This window comes from Amblyomma mixtum, chromosome 1, assembly GCF_055824585.1.
Source record: "Amblyomma mixtum isolate Tamu chromosome 1, ASM5582458v1, whole genome shotgun sequence".
In the NCBI taxonomy this organism is placed as follows: Eukaryota; Metazoa; Arthropoda; class Arachnida; order Ixodida; family Ixodidae; genus Amblyomma; species Amblyomma mixtum.
Window position 1 is genome coordinate 266,083,073 of NC_143012.1, and position 24,155 is coordinate 266,107,227.

The 24,155-nt window shown below is 47.6% G+C and overlaps 2 protein-coding genes across 2 annotated transcripts in view; one reads left to right on the top strand and one right to left on the bottom strand.

Annotated features, from left to right (window-relative positions):
* Nucleotides 1-24,155, bottom strand: part of LOC149371618 (cell adhesion molecule Dscam1-like) — a 437,517-nt gene that overhangs the window by 398,538 nt on the left and 14,824 nt on the right. The window lies entirely within an intron of this gene.
* On the top strand, nucleotides 6,339-8,261 carry LOC149371620 (uncharacterized). The gene has a single exon (XM_089567962.1). The coding sequence runs from the start codon at nucleotides 6,434-6,436 to the stop codon at nucleotides 7,640-7,642; it is 1,209 nt and encodes a 402-aa protein (XP_089424088.1). The 5' UTR covers nucleotides 6,339-6,433; the 3' UTR covers nucleotides 7,643-8,261.

A 24,155-nucleotide genomic window follows, 5' to 3' on the forward strand; every position in this document is an offset into this window, starting at 1 on the left:
AATACTGCGTAATAAATGTGTAGGTGGCTCTTAGTAATAGCTTATCAAATTCTCGATTTTCAAAACTGCGGTTCTCCACGGCGCCGTGGCGCTCGTAATCCTTGCGCTCCACACATGCCGGACCGAAACATCTAGGGCTGAGAAGCGACCGCACCTACGGGCATGCGTCACACGGTGGCATACATGTCAACGTGACCCTCTCCTCCCCAGCCGTGTCAGAGGGCTGGAGCGGCGGGGCGAAGCCGCCCGAGAGTGACATGTGCTTCGTATATTGACATGGGCTCTTGGGTGTGGCGGTGAGAGCTCTCTCTTCGGAGGCACTTCATTGATTTGACGCGTCCGATAAGCAAGAATATCTTGTGACATAGTGCCGAAGAGAATCATTGTTTCAAAATTTTTGATGTCCAGACTTCAACATCCAATGGATGACTAAAAACCCAAGCGCGCCCGCCGAAGTGGTTCAGTGGTTACGGCGCTCGGCTGCTTACCCGAAAGACGCGGGTTCGATCCCGGCCGCGGCGGCCGAATTTCGATGAAGGCGAAATTCTAAAGGCCCGTGTACTGTGCGATGTCAGTGCACGTTAAAGATTCCCAGGTGGTCTAAATTTCCGAAGCCCTTCACTACGGCGTCCCTCATAGCCTGAGCTGCTTTGGGACGTTAAACCCTAAGAAACCAAACTAAGAAACCAAAACACCCAGGCTACAACTGATAAACAATGTCATTAAATTTACTCAACTAGCTTACTAGCTTATAGCCAATGCGCTTTTGCCAGAGATCCGGTACCACTACCGTGTAAAACTCATCGTCAAAAAGCCATTTTTAAATTGCGTAGTCTTCGCAAGGACGCCCGGTATACTAGACTTAATGTTGCTCTTAACGTCATTGGTCGCTTTCCCTGCTGACTTGTTAAGACCAGGGGCGTGCCTGCCCATGTCTTGTTAGTTTATATACAGAACCTACTTGCTAAAATCATTGCACTGGTCATCAGCCTTTGCATTTTTTCGACGCATTGTTCTGACACCTCAGGTGACATTTCTTGTTTTTGTAGCAATCCTAATAAGCTTATAATGAGTTTATGTGTGATCTCACTGCACTCCGAGATATTTTCTTCTTTTGAACTACTGCATTAATTCTTTTTCCGCAGACTCTGAGCTATTCCTTCTGCAAGAGAAGTATTAAGATCTGATCAGCACTTAGGTTGCTCCAATTATGAATGGCAAAGGTGACCACACTACTTATGACGTCACAGAATCGTCAAATGGACCGGCATTATTGAACATTCGCAGCTATTTATCAAACAGAAATCAGGTTTTAAGCATTAACGATCATCTTTCACATCATAAGCTTGCAACCAGAGGTGTGCCACAAGGTTCGATCCTTGGCCTACTATTGCTCCTTTATTAACTTAGTGATAGCCTTAACTATGCTAGTTTTTCTGACACCCTGTTCTTTGCAGACCAAACAATCATTTATGCTATTAGCCAAAACAATGAGCTCAATGCGGATGTAGATAATTTTTCTGCTTGGTGCGTGGATGGTAACCTTCATATTATTCCTGCAAAGACAAAGTTCATGTAATTTCGTAATCCTCCATGAACTATGAATATTTATTTTGGAGTTTTGTTACAGATAGTACTTTACAATCCCTGCAAGAAGTAATGCTCATCGCAATTGTTTTCGCTGCCTATGTAAACTTCATCGAGAGGAAAAAACATTTTGTTAGAAAGTTGCGTTTCGGTAAGAATAATATTAAAAGCGTGCATTTAGTTTCCATGAAATATAATGGTAACTCTTTACAGAGCGTTCAGTCAGAACCAACTGTAGTGTTTTCTTTGATCATGTGGTAGCACTTAGACTGTGCTCTTTTCACATCTTCAACACCTACAAACTCAAGCACTGAAACTTATCGTGTTTAATCATATCACTACACACGCGTTGCTCCTCTTTACTGTTTCTATTGAGTAACATTACAATATTTCTTTGCTCTAATTATCACACATAATTTTTATGAACACAAAATTAAATCACTGTCAACTTCATATGACGTACTTCTTATTATAGATACTTCTTATTACTTCCTATTTCATAGTGTTCGCCTTACTTGTTACTGTTATATTTGTTAATTAATATAAGGTTAGCTGCTAACGCGAGCATTTTATGTCACAGATTACAAGTAGTTAGGCAAAATTGCTAACTAAAGGAGCATAAATTTCTGCAACACGTTGTCCAATTAAATAGGAAAGAAAGCAATGCTTAATAAGCGGAAATGTACAAAGGTCTGCCGGTGCTAACGTGATCCTGGCCTGCTATTCCACAAGTGGAAAGGGGACAGGAAGAAAAAGGAAAGGCAGAGTGCGAATGGAGGGTGATGTTGTCATAATACAATGAATTGCACAGGGAGAGCCGGACAGCAAATATGTACACACAGACACCTGGTAAGTGGCCGAGTTAGACTGAATCATGTGTCATGTGTGGTTCCTATGAAGAAATTAAAATACCATCTGTTGACTACGTTAGACCAGAGTCATATAACAGTGTAAATATTTTTATTCATGTTCTTTTGTAAATATTTTAGATATTATGTATTGATTTGTTCTACTTTTCCAAACCTTGTTCTTCCTTTTCTGATTTTTACTGCTCTTGTGCATCACACAAGGGTTTTTAATTTACATGTCCGTTGTGTTTATCTTCAAAAGAACTATTTTATTATAGGATATTAGTCAACGGTGCTGTATTCTGACCTCTTATATTAGCCTATTTCTTTTAACATTGCGTTATTGTTTTTACTGAAATTTTGTCTAATATTTTTTGTGAGGTACCCTTGAGAGTTTCATAACCTGGACCTCATTTTATATTATACCTATAGGTATATGTAAATAGACTGAAATTATAAATGGAAAAGTTAGTTGACTGAAGGCTGTCGTTAAGAGTCACGTACTGCACGAACTAACATAGAAAAGATGCAATAAATGAAAACTTCTTCATATGTTTTGAATGTTTTTGTCAAGCTACTTGCATGGGTAGTTGTATTTCTCACAATCGAATAGATGTGCGCACTGAAAAAGCAAGGTGTTAATCTGCCGTTGCACATTCCTGACTCCTAGAGAGGTACACGGATGAGATAACAAGCGAGCAATTACTGGACTGATAACTATGTCAGCAGGGTTATCCCTCGCGGGTGGAGGGGGGGGGGACCATTTTGTATTTTTAATCTTCTTAATTTTTTCTTCTTTCATGAAGCCGTGTTTCTTCTTTACATTTGTTCACTGACCACGGTAAACAAAGATCGAGACCCGAGACCAAAAAAAAAAGTGCTCAGTTTGTTCGTTACTGGCTAGCCTCCCCAGCTGCGCTAGTGAGATCAACCAATGGGAGATTAGCTACGATGAGTCGCAGGGTTAGTTACTGCTCTGGCCGTTGAACACAATGTAATGAGATGGCTTAAAGGCGTAGATAAAGTCTAACCAAAACCGCGAACACATCCGGGCAGAAGGAGCGAAAAAAAAATTTCTATTGTAAATTGTCAGGAGGAAGGCGTCTAGGGGGTTCAGCCCTCTTATGCTGCTTTTCTAGTTTCTGTTACTTATGGAAACTTTGTACCATTGCCAAGTGCCACTTTGTTTTTGTTTTTTACATGGTGAGGGCAGGCCTCTGTCAGGCGCTACTAGGCACCTTTAGCTTGCTCTCCCTTGTTTGCAGTCTCTGTACTGGCCAAACAAAACCAATAAATGAAATGAAATGAAATAGTCCAGGGTCCCGTATTCCGTAGCTATCCGGATGGGCCCGGTGATAAGGTACCGATGGTCAGGTTGGTTGATAATGAAAATTTACTAAGAACTCTTGCTCGCATTTTGTTTGATTTACATTGTTTTTTTTTTTTGCAGTTCACCTTTGAATGAACTATCTTTATGCAATCTTATTTCACTGAGGAGATGCCGGATATACTAAACTTCCCGCAGGTATGTTTCGATTGTCCCGCGCAACATACGTGCGGGTAGTTTTTTGAGCCGAGCTGCTTTTCGGTTAAAAAGATTCATATAAAGAAGACAGATAAAAAGCTGACCACTGAAACAAAGTAAACAAAAAAACCAGACTCGCGGGCGCTCTTAGTAAAAGTTTGCCATCAAGCAACCGTTCCCGCACAAAAATATGATGAAAGAGAAAAACCAACCCGTCTCGAAGCAAACCACTTCCGCAATTGGCTGTTTGATGTTCAGAGAGCAAACGGCAGTCGTTATCGGCAAAAACTTTTCGTTAACAACCCTTCGCACTAAAAAAAATGTCAAATAAAAATTCCAATGCTTGTTCACGAGCGCGCGACGCGAGCGAGTTTGGCTGCGGAGGAGACAAAAAGAGAAACCGACGTAAACAGAGATTGCTGGCCGTTATCGAAGCGTCGCCCATTACACCTTGGTCCGAAGAACTCCGAGGGAAAGCCTGAAGAAAGAGGAAAGAAAAGAAGTGACGAGCTAAAGAAAGAAAAAAACAAAACAAAACAAATGCAACAGTAAACAAGCCGAAAGGGCATGCCGCACTGGCTTTCCATTAATGACTGGGAGTGCTTGTAATACAAGAGCCTGGCGGAGACAATTTAACAAATTGCGCTCTTCTATCGCCAATACCGCTAAACAGAAAGGCGTCGATAGTGCGGAACCAGAACGAAGTGGCTCGGGCCGCCAGCTAGCCGGCTCTGCTCTCTCCTTCTCTTTGGCCCGCTCAAAATTTCGCGTCTGCTTTCCAGCTTTTGGAGAGGCAGGGTATTATAAGCGAAAGATGAAACAAACGGAAAAGTCACGCAGCAGCATGTAGTCAAATGAGAGGCGACAACAAAACTAATAACCAACATTTGTGTTCAGAGTATTGGCAAAAACTTTTAACCACATAAAACTGGCTGGTTTAAGTCGAGAGCGCGCCAATTTATTAAGCAGACCAGTGGTACAGAATTTGCATCGCGCGCCGAAAAGTATTGACTGCGGCCTATCTGCGCTTTAATTATGCGCGAGGCAGGCATAAACAGGCAGGGAAAAGTAAGAGTAACACGATTTTACAGCTTCAGGGCTAGCTTTCTCTTTTTTATCGCAGTGGTCTTTAAAAGCGAGACTCACTGATATGAATGAACGGGGTAACACGGAGCGATAGCAAAAAAAAAGAGAAAAAATGACGCCGTGCCCCACAAACCTCCTTTATAGCTCCTTTTGTTTTTCACATCATATTTCACTGGGCGCGTTCAATACTTCAAGCTAATGCTTCACGGCCGCAATATGGCGAACAGGAATGGAAATAAAGGCGGCGTTTCATAAAGCGTCGAATCTTGCGATGCGGCACATATGATAGGCCGAACAAAAACAAAAATGCGATTTTGGGCGCCACGCACGTACATTGCGTAATAATCAGACGCTGCGGCAGCATTAGTTATTTATATATATATATATATATATATATATATATATATATATATATATATATATATATATATATATATATATATATATATATATATATATATATATATATATATATAAGCAAACAAGGGAAGGGGAATGAGGGGCTCGTTATAAATATGACAGAAGCCAACAGACACAGAAACCAAGGGGCACAGGGGATTTTTTTTTCTAAATTTATTTATTTTAATTTGTGGTGTTGATCAATTTAGAATATTACTGAATATATTATCGCTTAATGCTAATTGATTAGAAAAGCAGAAGAAAAACAACCACATGCCGCCGGTGGGATCCGAACCCACGACCTCCGAATTACGCGTCCGGTGCTCTACCTCTGAGCTACGGCGACGGCTGTCAAATCTTCTGCTTTCGGGGGTATTTATGTTTACAAGTAACATAACCTTCAGAGTGTTCATCAGCGCCACCCACGTTCATAAGCGGCGGATGTGGAACGTCCTGAGTTACCGCAGGTGTGACGTAGAACGTCATCGAACGAAGAGGGTGGAAGCTGCGTGAGAACCCTTTTATGCTTCCTATGGCGTCAAGGCTGCCAGAACCGAGGCCCTCGCTAAGCAATTAAGAAAACAAGGGAAGGGGAATGAGGGGCTCGTTATAAATATGACAGAAGCCAACAGACACAGAAACCAAGGGGCACAGGGGATATTTTTTTCTAAATTTATTTATTTTAATTTGTGGTGTTGATCAGTTTAGAATATTACTGAATATATTATCGCTTAATGCTAATTGATTAGAAAAGCAGAAGAAAAACAACCACATGCCACCGGTGGGATCCCACCGGCGGCATGTGGTTGTTTTTCTTCTGCTTTCTTTTGGTTGTTTTTCTTCTGCTTTCTTCTCGACCTGCCTTGTAAATAGTATTTGTAAATAGAACCTGTAACAGTGTGGTGCAGGTGCTGGGTCGATCACCACGGACCCCTCTCGCAACCGCTGCAGCCGAAGAATCGCCGGATTGCCACCGTTGCCCGTGCAAATGCCCAAGGAAGCCGACGCACGTCCGACCGGCGCAGCAACGCCCGCTTGGCAGCACTACCGTGAGCCGCGGACGTTTTCCGGGAAGGCTGGCGAAGACGTGGATGATTGGCTCACCAATTACAAGCGGGTGAGCAAATACAACGGCTGGGATGCCACTCTTCAGCTGGCCAATGTCGTCTTCTTTCTCGATGGCACCGCGCTAACTTGGTTCGAAAACCATGAGGCATCAATAACGAGTTGGGACCGCTTCATGGAAGAGCTCCGCAGCTGCTTCGGGGATACCGTTGCCAAACGAAAATGCGCTGAGCAGTCTTTGCTTCAGAGAGCGCAAGTGCCTGGAGAGACCTGCACGACTTACATAGAAGAGGTCTTGAAGCTGTGCAAAGTCGTTAATCCCAGTATGTCCGACGAAGATCGCGTTGGTCATCTCCTCAAGGGCATCGCAGAGGACGTCTACAGCTTTCTTATTAGTAAAGAAAATTTAGCCTCGCCCACGGATATCATCAAGCACTGTCGCACCTTTGAAGCTCTAAAACTGCGTCGAATTACTCCCAAGTTCGGTCGCCTGCCTAACGTCACCACCGTCGCCAGCGTGGATTTCCACGAGCCTGTGAATGCGGCGACTCTCCCTGACGTCATTCGTCAAATCGTGCGTGACGAACTCTCCCGGCAAGATGTTGCGCGCCGCAGTGAGGTCCCGTATGAGAGCTGTTCTCTGCAGGCGGCTCCCGCCTACCGCTCCTCCCCTTGGAGTTCGTCTGGCCAGGCCCCTACCCGTGCTCCTCGCATTGATTACAGCGACGCTCCCCGGATCACCCGCCCCGGCCGCAGGGCGCCAGCTCGTCCGCAACGCCACCTGCGGCAGCCGGAGTACGATGGTCGTTTCGACACTGGCTACGAGGAGTGTTATCCCGAGTGCCCCCCCGACCCACCACTTTGTTACCGCTGTGGTATGATCGGTCACATCTCTAGATTCTGCCGTCGCCGGGGCCAGTATTCCCGCTCCCAGCGCCAATGGTCATACCCTCGCCCTAGTTTCAATGCGCCTGTTCATGACCGTGTCTTCACATCGTCTCAGCGCCCATCCAGTTACGCGCCACCACGGAACGACTCCCCTGCCTCTGACCGAAGTCTGACTCCACCTCCGCACCGCTCTCGCCGCTCGCCTTCTCCCCAACGTCGTTCCCCACCGTCCCCGGGAAACTAGCGTGTGCGGCCGATGGAGGTGCGGTCGCCGGATCATCGATAGTGCCAATTCCTCTGCCCATTGTTATGTTAAGGAACCGCCTTGAAGTTTTAGTGGACGGTATTTGCGTCATGGCCTTAGTGGACACTGGTGCCACGGTGTCAGTGATGAGTTCAACTTTCAAGAACCGCCTGGGTCGTAAAATAATGTTCGCTTGGGATCGTGCTGTTATATTCCGGGGTGTAGGGGGAGAATCATTGGTTCCGATTGGTATTTGTTTTGTGAATGTAGTGATCGCTGGCCACATGTTCCGAACTGAATTCACGGTGCTCCCTCGTTCTACGCATGACATGATCCTCGGTATTGACTTTTTGCACCAGTGCGGCGCTACTCTCGACTTCCGCAGTGGTGGCATATCGTTAAGTCCTGGCCTTCGGTCAGCTCTCATAGAAGACTCGCCAGTGGTTGCCCAAGTGTTTTCTGTCTCTGAAGATACCGTCGTTCCAGCAATGTCTGCCATATTCGTTCCCGTTGTGTCCTCGAGCACGATTTCTGATGCCTTCGATGCTGTGGTGGAACCTTGTTCCCTTAACTGTGCAAAGAAAAGTGTGCTAGTACCCCGCAGCGTCGTCCATGTGACCAAGGGCCATGCCCCTCTTTGGACTGTCAATCACTCCAACGAACCTGCAGTATTGCCATGTGGTTTAAAACTTGCTGGCTTTGAAGAACGTTTTTCTGTACCAGTTGCCGCGATCACTGACAACGTGTCTCGTCCAACTAGATGCCGCGATCTGAGCGACTCTCAATTCCTAGCCATGGTCAATAAATCCCTACCCACTAGCGACCGCCAGGTACTAGTGGCCGTTCTTATGAAGCATGCTGACGTGTTTGACTTTGGTCGCGACCAACCACCGCCGATTCCAGCTTCCCGTACCCATCACATGATCAATACTGGATCTGCACATCCGATTCGACAGAAGCCATACCGCGTCTCGCCTTCCGAACGTCAGATAATCGATGAACAAGTCCGTGACATGTTGCACCGCGGCATCATTCAAGAATCTTCAAGCCCGTGGGCTGCTCCAGTGATCCTTGTCAAAAAGAAAGATGGCACTTGGCGATTTTGTGTCGACTACCGCCGGCTTAACACTGTCACAAAGAAGGATGTTTACCCGCTTCCGCGCGTTGATGATGCCATTGACTGCCTCCACTCAGCCTCCTACTTTTCCTCGGTGGATCTACGGTCCGGGTACTGGCAGATCCCGATGCACCCGCAAGACAAAGAGAAGACAGCATTCGTGACACCTGACGGGTTGTATGAATTTAATGTTATGCCTTTCGGCCTTTGCAACGCTCCTGCCACTTTTGAACGATTTATGGATACGCTTTTACGTGGCCTGAAGTGGCAAGTTTGCATGTGTTATCTGGACGATGTTGTTATTTTTGGTAGGACCTTCGCCGAACATAACAGCCGCTTAGCCATTGTCCTAGACTGCATAGAGGGAGCGGGCCTCGTGCTGAACTCGAAGAAGTGTCGCTTCGGTGAACGCCAAATTACTGTGCTTGGTCATCTCGTTGACAAGGATGGCGTCAGACCCGACCCGCAGAAGGTTGAAGCTGTAAGCAGTGTCAAAGAACCCAAATCAGTGAAAGAGCTCAGGAGTTTCCTAGGACTTTGCGCATATTTTCGGCGTTTCGCTCCCAAGTTTTCTGATTTAGCCTACCCGCTTACAAGTCTCCTGCAGAAAGACACCCCTTTCCACTGGACTCCCGAATGCGACTCCGCGTTTCGGCAGCTCAAGTTTCTCCTCACCTCGCGGCCAATATTACGTCATTTCTGCCCGACAGCACCGACTGAACTCCACACTGACGCCAGCGGCATCGGCGTGGGTGCTGTGCTTATGCAACGCCATGAGGGCAATCAACACGTTGTCGCTTATGCAAGTCGCACCCTCAGCAAGTCGGAACGCAATTACACTGTAACAGAGCAAGAGTGTCTCGCCGTTGTTTTCGGCGTACAACGGTTTCGTTCGTACCTTTATGGACGTGCTTTTACAGTCGTCACAGACCATCACTCTCTGTGCTGGCTGGTCAATCTACGCGACCCCTGCGGTCGGTTGGCCCGCTGGGCGTTACGCCTCCAAGAGTTTAACTTCAAAGTGTCTTACAGAAGTGGCCGCCAACACGCCGACGCAGATTGCCTCTCGGGGCTGCCGCTCACGGTTACTACTTCCGATGATGAAAACTTCGACGACTATCTCGCTGCCGTTTCCCAAGAGTTTCCAGATCTTGGCACTTTCCAGACGGAACAACGCAAGGATCAGCACTTGGCGCCGCTTTTTGCCGAAGCCCGTGACCCGACATCCGCAAGCCCTTTCTGCATTCGCGACGGTTTACTCTATAGAACGAATTACTCGCCTGGAGGTGCGCGCTTTCTCCTCGTCGTTCCGGCTACTCTGTACTCCTCTGTTCTGCAGGCAATGCACGATGACGTCACGGCTGGGCACTTGGGGTTTGCCAGGACCCTTAACCGCATCAATGAACGTTTTTACTGGCCAAAAATGCGTCATATGGTTCAGCGCTACGTGGCCACCTGCGTGCAGTGTCAGCGGTTCAAGCTTCCCACGACTTCTTCGCCTGGACGCCTGCATCCTGTGCCACCTCCAAGCACGCCATATGAACAAGTTGGACTCGATCTGCTTGGCCCGTTTCCCCGCTCGTCCAACGGTAACCGCTGGATTATAGTGTGCGTTGATCACCTCACCCGTTACTGTGAGACCGCCGCCCTACCTTGCGCCACCGCTGCTGAGGTCTCGCTCTTCCTTCTTCGTGCTGTCATCCTCCGGCATGGACCTCCTCGAGTTGTTATCAGTGACCGCGGTCGCCAGTTTACGGCAGACGTTGTGGAAGAGCTTCTGCGTCTTAGTTCATGCCATTTTCGCCACTATATATAAGATAAAGGCCCTAGAAGTTGAAAAACAGCAGGATTTAATTCACGTCGTTTTGGCTGGAGGACCAGCCTTTTACGAGTGTACTACAGTATTTGAAACACGCAGCAGCTTTTAAAGCATGCGCTAGGTAGAGGCATAGCGTAAAGCACAAATGCAAACAATGGGGTTGGGGGAAGGATAAAAAACGAGGCGAAAGAAATCGGTGATAACTGCAGGTGGGATCCGAACCCACCTGCAGGTGGGATCCGAACCCACGACCTCCGAATTACGCGTCCGGTGCTCTACCTCTGAGCTACGGCGACGGCTGTCAAATCTTCTGCTTTCGGGGGTATTTATGTTTACAAGGAACCTAACCTTGAGAGTGTTCATCAGCGCCACCCACGTTCATAAGCGGCGGACGTAGAACGTCCTGAGTTACCGCAGGTGTGACGTAGAACGTCATCGAACGGAGAGAGTGGAAGCTGCGTGAGAACCCTCTTATGCTTCCTATGGCGTCAAGGCTGCCAGAACCGAGGCCCTCGCTAAGCAATTAAGCAAACAAGGGAAGGAGAACGAGGGGCTCGTTATAAATATGAAAGAAGCCAACAGCCACAGAAACCAAGGGGCACAGGTGATTTTTAATTTATTTATTTTGTGGTGTTGATCAATTTAGAATATTACTGAATATGTTATCGCTTAAAGCTAATTGATTAGAAAAGCAGAAGAAAAAACAACCACTGCCGCCGGTGGGATCCGAACCCACGACCTCTGAATTACGCGTCCGGTGCTCTACCTCTGAGATACGGCGACGGCTGTCAAATCTTCTGCTTTCGGGGGTATTTATGTTTACAAGTAACCTAACCTTGAGAGTGTTCATCAGCGCCACCCACGTTCATAAGCGGCGGACGTAGAACGTCCTGAGTTACCGCAGGTGTGACGTAGAACGTCATCGAACGGAGAGGGTGGAAGCTGCGTGAGAACCCTCTTATGCTTCCTATGGCGTCATGGCTGCCGGAACCGAGGCCCTCGCTAAGCAATTAAGCAAACAAGGGAAGGAGAACGAGGGGCTCGTTATAAATATGAAAGAAGCCAACAGCCACAGAAACCAAGGGGCACAGGGGATTTTTAATTTATTTATTTATTTTGTGGTGATGATCAATTTAGAATATTACTGAATATGTTATCGCTTAAAGCTAATTGATTAGAAAAGCAGAAGAAAAAACAACCACTGCCGCCGGTGGGATCCGAACCCACGACCTCCGAATTACGCGTCCGGTGCTCTACCTCTGAGCTACGGCGACGGCTGTCAAATCTGCTTTCGGGGGTATTTATGTTTACAAGTAACCTAACCTTGAGAGTGTTCATCAGCGCCACCCACGTTCATAAGCGGCGGACGTAGAACGTCCTGAGTTACCGCAGGTGTGACGTAGAACGTCATCGAACGGAGAGGGTGGAAGCTGCGTGAGAACCCTCTTATGCTTCCTATGGCGTCAAGGCTGCCAGAACCGAGGCCCTCGCTAAGCAACTAAGCAAACAAGGGAAGGAGAACGAGGGGCTCGTTATAAATATGAAAGAAGCCAACAGCCACAGAAACCAAGGGGCACAGAGGATTTTTAATTTATTTATTTATTTTGTGGTGTTGATCAATTTAGAATATTACTGAATATGTTATCGCTTAAAGCTAATTGATTAGAAAAGCAGAAGAAAAAACAACCACTGCCGCCGGTGGGATCCGAACCCACGACCTCTGAATTACGCGTCCGGTGCTCTACCTCTGAGATACGGCGACGGCTGTCAAATCTTCTGCTTTCGGGGGTATTTATGTTTACAAGTAACCTAACCTTGAGAGTGTTCATCAGCGCCACCCACGTTCATAAGCGGCGGACGTAGAACGTCCTGAGTTACCGCAGGTGTGACGTAGAACGTCATCGAACGGAGAGGGTGGAAGCTGCGTGAGAACCCTCTTATGCTTCCTATGGCGTCATGGCTGCCGGAACCGAGGCCCTCGCTAAGAAATTAAGCAAACAAGGGAAGGAGAACGAGGGGCTCGTTATAAATATGAAAGAAGCCAACAGCCACAGAAACCAAGGGGCACAGGGGATTTTTAATTTATTTATTTATTTTGTGGTGTTGATCAATTTAGAATATTACTGAATATGTTATCGCTTAAAGCTAATTGATTAGAAAAGCAGAAGAAAATACAACCACTGCCGCCGGTGGGATCCGAACCCACGACCTCCGAATTACGCGTCCGGTGCTCTACCTCTGAGCTACGGCGACGGCTGTCAAATCTTCTGCTTTCGGGGGTATTTATGTTTACAAGTAACCTAACCTTGAGAGTGTTCATCAGCGCCACCCACGTTCATAAGCGGCGGACGTAGAACGTCCTGAGTTACCACAGGTGTGACGTAGAACGTCATCGAACGGAGAGGGTGGAAGCTGCGTGAGAACCCTCTTATGCTTCCTATGGCGTCAAGGCTGCCAGAACCGAGGCCCTCGCTAAGCAACTAAGCAAACAAGGGAAGGAGAACGAGGGGCTCGTTATAAATATGAAAGAAGCCAACAGCCACAGAAACCAAGGGGCACAGGGGATTTTTAATTTATTTATTTATTTTGTGTTGTTGATCAATTTAGAATATTACTGAATATGTTATCGCTTAAAGCTAATTGATTAGAAAAGCAGAAGAAAAAACAACCACTGCCGCCGGTGGGATCCGAACCCACGACCTCCGAATTACGCGTCCGGTGCTCTACCTCTGAGCTACGGCGACGGCTGTGAAATCTTCTGCTTTCGGGGGTATTTATGTTTACAAGTAACCTAACCTTGAGAGTGTTCATCAGGTTACTTGTAAAGATTTGACAGCCGTCGCCGTAGCTCAGAGGTAGAGCACCGGACGCGTAATTCGGAGGTCGTGGGTTCGGATCCCACCGGCGGCAGTGGTTGCTTTTTTTTTCTGCTTTTCTAATCAATTAGCTTTAAGCGATAACATATTCAGTAATATTCTAAATTGATCAACACCCCAAAATAAATAAATTAATTAAAAATCCCCTGTGCCCCTTGGTTTCTGTGGCTGTTGGCTTCTTTCATATATATATATATATATATATATATATATATATATATATATATATATTAGTATATATATATATATATATTGTAAGAACGTAGACCAACGCTTGAAACAATTTATTGACGTTTCGACCGTGGAACGGCCTTCGTCAGAATGTGACATTCTGACGAAGGCTGTTCCACGGTCGAAACGTCAATAAATTGTTTCAAGCGTTTCACACGTTGGTCTATATTCTTACTACTACATACCGTGCCAAGATTTTCCATTTTTTTGCTGCATTATATATATATATATATATATATATATATATATATATATATATATATATATATATTTCAGAATGTCGCACAGTTCATATCCATATAAATCTATTCGCGACGAATGCGAGAATACATAAGCTTAGTTCTCCGAATAATATCAGCAATAAGCAGTACAGAAATATAAGCATGAATAGGAAGATTTGCGGCGGCTGTTACACTATCACCAGGTAATGTATTAGTCAGAAACTTCATTTCTCATTTATTACTGGTTCACTTTCCTGTCAATACATCTGTCTTGTATTTACCTGTTCTTCCGAATTAGGGATAATAATATGGACACTGAGACGCTTAGGCATGTACAGTCGTCAGCACACGTGTCAAGAGCGCTTGAACAGCGTGCTTTGGGATGTGCGGTTGACGTTCACCTATAACGCCTGGTTTTAGATAGCCTGCATGTAAGCATACGTCGCCATACTGATGGGACTGCCTTCACCTTTTCAGCTCACCGGTCTGCAGCTTTGATATCTTGCTATCGCCGGCAAAGGCACCTTAGATGCGGAATGATGGCGGAGATAACATTTTTCTGCGCACGGCATTGTTAAAGTTTTGCGTGTTCAAATTTTGGCGGAAAGAATTTACTGCCGTCAGCACGCTGCCAATCTATTGTCGTCGTTTCAGTGCACCCCGCACTTGTTTATCACTTGTTGGTTCATGGTTGGTTTATGGGGTTTAACGTACCAAGGCGACTAAGGCTATGAGAGACGCCGTAGTGGAGGGCTCCGGAAATTTCGACCACCTGGGGTTCTTTAACGTGCACTGACATCGCACAGCACACGGGCCTCTAGAATTTCTCCTCCAAAGAAGTTCAACAGCCGTGGCCGGGTCGAACCCGCGTCTTTCGGGTCAGCAGCCGAGCACCGTAACCACTAAGCCACCGCGGCGGCCTTTTTTTTTTTCACTTGTATGTCAGATATTGGGAATAAAGCAATCTACATATTCAATAGTTCTGTGAGCTTGTCACGAAAAAATAGTTTACACCGATGATCATGGGGATCCTCACGTGGTTCAGTTTTTTTGGGGTATATGGGGGCTTAACGTCCCAAAGCAACTCAGGCTGTGAGGGCCCAGGAAATTTCGACCCCCTGGGGTTCTTTAACGTGCACTGACTTCGCACAATACACTTGCCTCTAGAATTTCGCCTCCATCAAAACTTTACCGACGCGGCCGGGATCGAACCCGCGTTTTTCTGGTGAGCAGCCGAGCGCCATAACCACTGAGCTACCGCGGCGGCTGTTTTTTTCTTTCGTGGTATTTATTCGACACGCTTATGTACAGAAAGGATACATACGAGTGTACATAGGCCAGAGGCACAATAGTCGACGGCAACATTCCTATGAGCAACAGTGGAAAATTACCAAGCTCTGTGCCGAAAGCAAGTGAGCGGTGAGCCATAAAGAAAAGCAGGTTGCCAGAATGTCGACCAAAGTGAGTGTGCTGCGTGTCCAAGTTGCTGCACGCAAAAACTTTTAGGGCAACGGGCTCCAAGGGGAGTTGTATCCGTTTTTGCTGTGAGGTCCTGAGGCGCCTTCGCTTGTTTTCATAGGCGATCTCTGCTGCGGACAGGTAAGGCGACAATGGTGAACACAGTCCGATCGATTTGGCGGCACACAGTGAGACACAGGCTGTATCAAACCAGGCGTTATCGGTAGATGTCGCCATTGCAGACCCTAACACGTCGTTCAAGCGCTCTAGACATTCACGCCATCGACTGCACGACGTGGTCGGTATCTTCGCATGTTTTGATGAAAAATTAGGTAGTAGACTGACCGTAGAAGCAGCCACTGGACAGAGTGCGTTGTTAGAAAATACATCGGGCGCAATGTAGCACAACCGCAACCTTGTTAAGGTGAAAACCTTTAATGCCTCATCGTTGTCGACGGAAAGTGGTCAGTAGAAGGTTGTCGGCAGAAGGTTGTCATGCTTTTTCTAGTCATAGTAGGAAAAAAAATCTTTCTGCACCATAGGATTCGAACCACCACCCTTCGGGTCCGCAGCCGAGCGTGCCAACGGTTACGCTATTTCCTGCTTTTTTTTTCTTCAACATGGTATTTATTACAGTGATGTAATGTTCTATGTACATGAGCTATATACAAGCCATTATGAAAACAGTGTTAAACAATACATATTGAAAAGACCATGCACTAGAAAAGGGGCAATGCAGAGCACATCACTAATAGTGAGTGCCACTCCGGTTCGTACTCAGTCTGGGCATACACGTCTCTTAGATGAACAACCATTCGAATGAAGTGATCCTTTGTAGACACAACAGGTTCACAGTGTCTGTCCATCATGCGGGTTTTCCAGAGGCTGTGCAGTCCAATCAGAAAGAACATGTCCAGGGGTTCATCAACAAATGGCAGAGCAGTGAGATAGCGAACAGAATGTGGAGTCAGATTAATTCTTTTTTTAAATGTGCGTTGCAGGATATCCCAGAAGAGTACTGCATCTTTGCAACAGATGAAACAATGCTCAATTGTTTCTGGTTCACCACAAAGGCGGCAATTAACGGTAGACACAAAAATGCCCTTTTTCTCGAACCATGTTCTAACGGGCAACGCACCGGTGTGTAATTTAAAGAAAAAGGTCTTTGTAGACGGCGAGACTGGTATCTTACGTACTCTTTTGAGTACGTCATGCCCCGGTAAACCAAAATACAGCGAGCGGTACATGGGCGGAGGGAAGAGCATACTAATCAAATTCTTATACAACTTTTTCCTCGACGCTATTTCCTGCCAACGCGTATGTAGTTCTCCTTGTCTAGGACGCTGGAGAGTGTTTGCAGAAAGGCGTCGAATCAGACGGATGCGTCCCAAACACCCTCCAGTGTCTCCAACATTTAAGATTCACAACCAATTGTGTGCTTAATTAACATCTTAAGCACACATCGGTGACACAAGCAGCAACACCGCGCTAAAGGCCTTCTCCTCACCGCACTTTAGATCAACAAAGTGCCGCCTTGAATTTTCTTCTCGTTTCAAAGAGTTTTCTTTCTTTTTCCGTGGTCTTTTTACTGTGCTACTGCATCGGCATTCAGGCGCAGCAGAACTGCAAAATGAGGGTAAAGCATCAGGCGTGTGTCCCAAACACGGTAAGTTTATCTTACATCTTGCTTGCAATAAGCTCTTATCATGCGGGACCGTAAATAGGCATATGGGGCAACTGACCTTAGACACCGGTGCTTTTACGTACGCGCATTCTTGTATCGATTTCATTCGCACGAGAGAACCGGTCGAGAACATATCAGCACATCAATGAGCTGCGGCTTAAAGCTCGAACTGATAAGGCACCATTTGCATCGTGCCATTGCATAGCCAGGGCCATTGTTTCAGATTTGAAAAACTATTTTGCAACACGTTCCGTTCCACAGGAATAAATATCCCGTTGTTCGAGGTCGACCAGGCCCTTGCGAAGACTGTAGTCGAAGCACGCGATGGCCTCGAATTCAGTGGTCATTTTCACGTGGCGAAACTTTCGTACTATCGCTTGTGTGGCGCAAGGGCAGGGCTTATCGCTCCTCTCGGCCCATTATGGTAATGCTTCGTTGCTTCACGGTCTCCAAGCACGACGACGATAATCTAAGCCCTTTCTTGCGCTGAAACCTTAAGTTATACGTGCTCACTTTGTTAAACCAATGTGTGGCTATTGCTAACACAGGTGTGGTTCTGAGTCACAGCTCTGTGCTTTCGTATTTATACGTTGGCAAGTTACACATTCAAGACAATTTTCAAGCTGCGAGGCGTGCAGTAAGATATGAATATCGGTTGTTATAAAATAATCAGCGCGACTACAGCCTTATTTGCCCGAAAATAAACGACTGTGTGGTGTAAGAAAGGGGAAGGTGTACAATCACATACAAATTCGGGAACAACTAACGAACGTCTTTTTAATGGGTGTTTGGAGATATTCGAAATTTTTGCATAGATAATCGAATACCCTTCTGTTTGATTTTCTGTACGACTCAAATAGTTTTGATCCGAAATTGTTCCAAAAAATAAAGAATGCTTGTAATTTGTCGAATAGTTTTCGAATAATCGGGACTAAGTACGAATAAGGTTAGCCGCAGTTTCCTTCGATGGCTGTTTTAAAAAAGCTATGCCCACTCGAGTCGCTCAGCATACTGCCGCGAAACGTGCGCGTGGGATGGTGAGTTCAGCTGCCATGGCAAAGACCATTCGCGTAGCGACGTTCATAATGCTCTTAAATTGCCTCCTCAACTGGGCTTAGGCAGGTTTAGCGCACTTCCCCACGAGCACAATTTACGAGGCGATTGTTTATGTGTAGTGATCGCCATTCTTATCTACTGATATGTTTTGCCACTTAGGTGACTCTCATCAGTGGGAAACGGTAATTTCCCTATACTTATCTCATGGCTGTCATATTATCGTTATTGCGTCCCTCATAGTGTGAGTCACTTTGGGACGTTAAACCCCCATAACCAAACCAAACTAAAGTTATTACACTGAGTTAAAGCTTCACCAGCGCTGCGACGATGAACAAAGACAGAGAAGGAAGGACAGGGACAAGCGCTTGTCCCTGTCGTTTCTTCTCTGTCTTTGTTCCACCTCGCAGCGCTGGTGAAGTTGTGAAGATGTACCAACTAGCTCAGATCACGGTTTTGCTATACTGAGTTAGTGTTGTGTAACCGCTACGAGAGTTGATTGTTGGGTCTTTTGACAGACATCTATAGCTATAACGTCCTAAATTATTGCACCCTAACGCAGTGCACAAGCTAGCACTTCGCTGTATCGCGCCATTGTGCGTTTTAGACGAATATTCATGAGAGGAGCGATTATTCCCAAACATGTTCTATTATTTTCGTTTCGGTTCATAACAGCTTATTTCATACTAGATTCGTTGATTTGAATGAGTATTTATATTCGATTAGGTAACGAAAGCACGCTATTCGCATTCGAATCGATTTAGAAAAAGTACTATTCGCATACGCATACTTCGTAGATAAGACGGGCTGCAGTAATTCGCCGGACCAGCGGTCACTGATTGACTTTTGCGTTTCCTTACCTGAGGCATTCACAGTCACAACGCTGTAGGTCCAATAGCAGTGGCTTTGCAGCGACATCGTCTTGGAGGTTTCGAAAATTTTTATCGCACTTTTTTGCTTGAAAACGTTTAACACAAGCAAACCTTTCTCCAGATACGGCTACTGTTCACAAGTTTTTGTTTGTATCTTTTCACCCAAGTTTCTTCTGAGCAAATATTCATTAATCAAGTGAGCACTAATTAATTGCAACGTCATCGCTGCTGTATTAACAAATTGTAGCGTGCAACGCCAAAAAGAACACCCGCGCAGAGACGAAAAACCTGCGGCGGTCCCCTAGTGGTTCGAGCGCGCGCGAGAGAGCCAACTAACTTCTTCCTCTTCTAGCGCATGCGCTACTTCTGTCTCTTCTTCGAATGCATGTATCACTGCCCCCCTCTTCTGCAGCATCGACACGATGCGGCTGGGAGTGAAAAGTCAGCGAAAGGGTAGAACACAGCTGCAGTGGACCGCAGTTCAGTCAGGTAGCCGGTCGTGGTAAGGCTTCATGCGAACAACGTGTACGACTTCAGTTCGGTGCGACCGGCGCGATGAACAAGCTGTCGGGGCGGGAGCAACTGCATAAGTCACATCACTGATGCGGCGCACTACTTCGTAAGGGCCGAAGTATCGGCGCAGCAGCTTTTCAGAGAGCCCGCGGCGACGAACAGGTATCCAAATCCACACAAGGTCGCCGGGAGCATAACTGACGAAACGGCGTCCACAGTTGTACTTAGTGGCGTCAGCCTCCTGTTGACGGTGGATGCGCAGGCGGGCCAGTTGACGCGCTTCCTCAGCACGCTGAACGAAGGTATCTACGTCGATGTCAGCGTCAGAGTCGCAGTAAGGGTCGACGGGCAACATAGCATCCAACGGAGTGGTCACCTGGCGACCGAAGACAAGCTGAAAGGGGGTCAGTCGGGTTGTTTCCTGCAGGGCGGTGTTGTACGCAAACGTTACGTACGGCAGAATGGCGTCCCAAGTTCGATGCTCGACGTCAACGTACATTGATAGCATGTCGGCTAGTGTGCGGTTGAGTCGCTCTACCAACCCGTTTGTCTGCGGGTGATACGCCGTAGCACGTCGGTGGCTCGTGTGTGTCAGAGTCATCACGGACTGGGTTAAGCGGGCCGTGAAAGCAGTTACCCGGTCAGTAATAACAACGGCGGGTGCTCCATGACGCAAGACAATGTTGTGGACGAAGAACTGCGCCACTTCAGCAGCAGTGCCCTTGGCAAGAGACGTGGTCTCAGCGTACCGTGTGAGGTAGTCAGTCGCAACGACTATCCAACGCTTTCCAGACGAAGACTTCGGAAATGGGCCAAGGAGGTCCATGCCCACTTGATGGAAAGGGGTCTTCGGTGGATCGACGGGGTGAAGAAATCCGGCCGGTTTCAATGGAGGAGTCTTCCGACGTTGGCATTCACGGCATGTTTTGACGTAGGCCCGCACCGATGGGAGTAACCTGGGCCAATAATACTTTTGTCTAATCCGCGCGAGTGTACGGCTGACTCCAAGGTGGCCGGCGGATGGTGCATCATGACAGGCACTCAAGATCTCAGACCGCAGCTGTGATGGTACGACGAGTAGGAACACTTCTTCGCTGTTGGCAAAGTTGCGTTTGTAGAGAACACCAGACCGTAAAGTGAAGGTGTGAAGCCCTCGAAGAAAAACATGCGGAATGGGAGCTTCACTGCCTTCGAGGTAATCGATGAGCGGCGCCAACTCCGTGTCCGCCCTCTGAAGCTGCGCCATTTGGGTGGTACTAACAGAGCCCAGGAAAGGAAAATCATCGGTGGTTTCTTCGGTATTGATTGGGATAGGCGCGCGCGACAGACAATCCGCATCCTGATGCTTGCGGCCAGACTTGTAAACTACTGTTAAGTCGTATTCTTGCAAGCGTAAGCTCCATCTAGCCAAGCGTCCTGAGGGGTCTTTGAGGCTCGCCAGCCAGCATAAGGAGTGGTGGTCGCTTACCACACGGAAGGGTCGTCCGTAGAGGTACGGTCGGAACTTGCAGACGGCCCATATCACTGCAAGACATTCTTTCTCCGTCGTTGAATAATTGGTCTCGGAGCGCGTAAGTGTCCGACTAGCATAACTGATGACCCGTTCTGCACCGTCTTGCCACTGGATCAGTACTGCACCAAGGCCAACATTGCTGGCGTCAGTGTGGATGTCCGTGGCAGCATGCTCGTCGAAATGGCCGAGTATCGGAGTGCTTTGCAGACGGCTGCGAAGCTCGACAAATGCAGCCTCTTCGTCGGTCCCCCAGAGGAAGGGCGTGTCGTCACGGGTCAGTGCGTTCAGCGGTTCCGCGATTTTCGAGAAATCTTGAATAAAGCGCCTATAATAGGAGCACAGGCCTAAAAACCGGCGAACGGCCTTCTTGTCAGTTGGGCGTGGAAAACCTGAGACGGCAGCAGTCTTGTCAGGGTCCGGGCGAACACCTTGTGCGCTGACAACGTGACCAAGAAAGCGAAGTTCCTCAAAGCCAAAATGGCATTTCTCGGCTTTGATGGTGAGTTGCGCGGATTTGAGCGCTTGTAGCACAATGCGCAACCGCTCCAAGTGTTGGTCAAAGGTGGGCGAAAATATAACGACATCGTCCAGGTACACCAGGCAGGACTGCCATTTCAAGCCGGAGAGGACAGTGTCCATCATGCGTTGGAAAGTCACGGTGCTGAGCACAGACCAAATGGGAGCACTTTAAACTCATAGAGACCGTCAGGCGTCACGAAAGCCGTCTTCTCCCGGTCTCTCTCGTCCACTTCGATTTGCCAGTACCCGCTTTTAAGATCCAATGACGAGAAGTATCTGGCGTTCCGCAATCGGTCGAGCGCGTCATCTATCCTGGGCAGCGGGTAAACGTCCTTTTTGGTCACGCTGTTAAGTTTCCTGTAGTCCACGCAGAAACGCAGAGTATTGTCCTTCTTTTTGACAAGAACCACAGGCGATGCCCACGGACTGGTGGACGGCTGAATGACATCGTCTGCAAGCATCTCGGCAACCTGATTCTGAATGGCTTCTCTCTCCACCGGGGAAACACGATATGGGCGCTGGCAGACGGGTCGCGTAGTCTCGTCAGTGATGATACGATGCTTGGCGAGTGGAGTTCGGCCGACCTTCGAGCACGTAGCGAAACAGTCCGCAAATTCTGCCAAGAGGGCCGACAGAAGATCCCTCTGAACCGACGGCAAGGCAGGATTTATTCTGACTGACTGAAGAACGTGATGTGGGCCAGCATACTCCGGAGAGGGTCCCCCCACGGTGCACAAACCTGGAACCTCAGCAACGTCGTGGAGGAAGGCAATAGCCATGCCTTTGGCCAGGTGCTGATATTCGTTGGCAAAGTTAGTCAGGAGGACGTGGGTGCGGCCGTCACGTAGTTGGACGAGACCTCTTGCAACGGCAAGTCCCCGCTTAAGCAGCAGTGGACTATGGCTGTCCGCTAGGCCCTCGTAGTCATGAAAGAGGTCGTTCCGCACGAGCACCAGAACACTGCACCGCGGCGGCACCGTGACGTCGTTCTTGACAATGCGCAGAGCGTTGCTGCAGGGATCGCGGGAGTCAAAGCGCGCCACGGCCTGTTTGGTCGAGAACGTGACACGTGCCTCCTGAAAGTCAATCACAGCGCCGTTCGACTGCAGGAAGTCGATCCCCAAAATCAAGTCTCTGGAACACTCGGGGAGTACGACAAATTCACCAACGTACGTAAAACCACTAATCCCAACTCTAGCCGTGCACTTGCCCACAGGGGAAATTAGGTGGCCACCAGCGGTGCGAATGGGGGTCCCCGTCCACGGTACAGAACTAGCGCATGCGCTACTTCTGTCTCTTCTTCGAATGCATGTATCAATATATTGTGATTTTCCATAAGGGCTCCCAGTCTGTGCGTAGCGCCCATATAAGCCAGCAAACCCGTTCTACTTCGAGCGAAACGCTGAGTAGCTGTCAACCGCCGGGATGCACTATGGTCACCGCTAGTCCGCCTTAAAGAAATGTGTACCTGACAGCATACAACCATCCCAACAAACCGTCGTTCCAGAAGAGCACCAGATGCATTTAACCCAATGGTACGCAAGGAAATGTGTGGGATATTTCGAAGGCTTGAGGAACCTCTGTAAAAACCATATCACGCAGGCTTTCATAAAATCAGTTACAATCAAGTTACTTAATACAATCACATTACGTAGCGCAATTGATGAACCGCTTAAGCAGGTGAAGCTGCTTCGCCCCTCGAGGTGTCGTGTACTTCGTTTGACACTACACACAGCGGTGGAAACTAGTTTTGTAAAATGCTTGCTGGTTTCGAGTTCTGCCACCCTTGTCGCACGCTATACTTGTGCTATTGGGAGTTGTGATTAATTCTAGATGAAATTTAACACACTGTGCGAAATAAGCGAAAACAGGTTCCATCCTATTTTCTCCACGTTGATCACGGGGCCGCCCCTTTCGCTTCCACAGTTTTTTTTTTCTCTGGACGTAGAAACTTGACCCACAACTGAAAACGAAGTGCTTGGTTCTATTAGCACACTAGACAATGTAGGAGTGCCACAGTGGAGCAACGCACCAGATCCTAGTCGCACCGGCACACACACCAGGGAGTATTTCGACGCTTTCTGTGCTCATCAGAGAAAAAAAAAAACACTGTGGTAGCCAAGTTTAAAAGATAGGTTCCCTTGTTTGAAAGCCAGAACTGAAGGGACGATCAAAGGAAACTGAAGCCCCTGGGACAGGCGTTGTTGACCGAGCCCCTACAGGTTAGCTGAATGTTGTACGCGCACAACTCATTCGCTTCGAGTGCCTGTGCCCCGTCACCACTGGGACGACACCGCAAACAGGAGGGGCGAGACGCGGGAGCAGGGCATGCTGGGCAGGGCGCGTGGTCTGCGACTTCTTGCCGATGACGCCACCGCCAGACAGGACCGAGGTAATATCCCGGGGGAAATTTGAGGCATCCTCGACGCTTCGACGGGAGAGTGTGGTTGCGACGCCGCACAGGACGTTGTATCTATGACGGGCTATTATGCGCTCGGTTTTGTGTCTATACGGCTTGGATTGCTATGCGTGCCTTATTTACCTTTTTTCTTCGAGGGAGTCTCCTATGAAACAACAGTGGCCTGGTTTCGGCAAAGAAAGGGAAACTACCGACTATTTCGAGCAATACCCATTCAT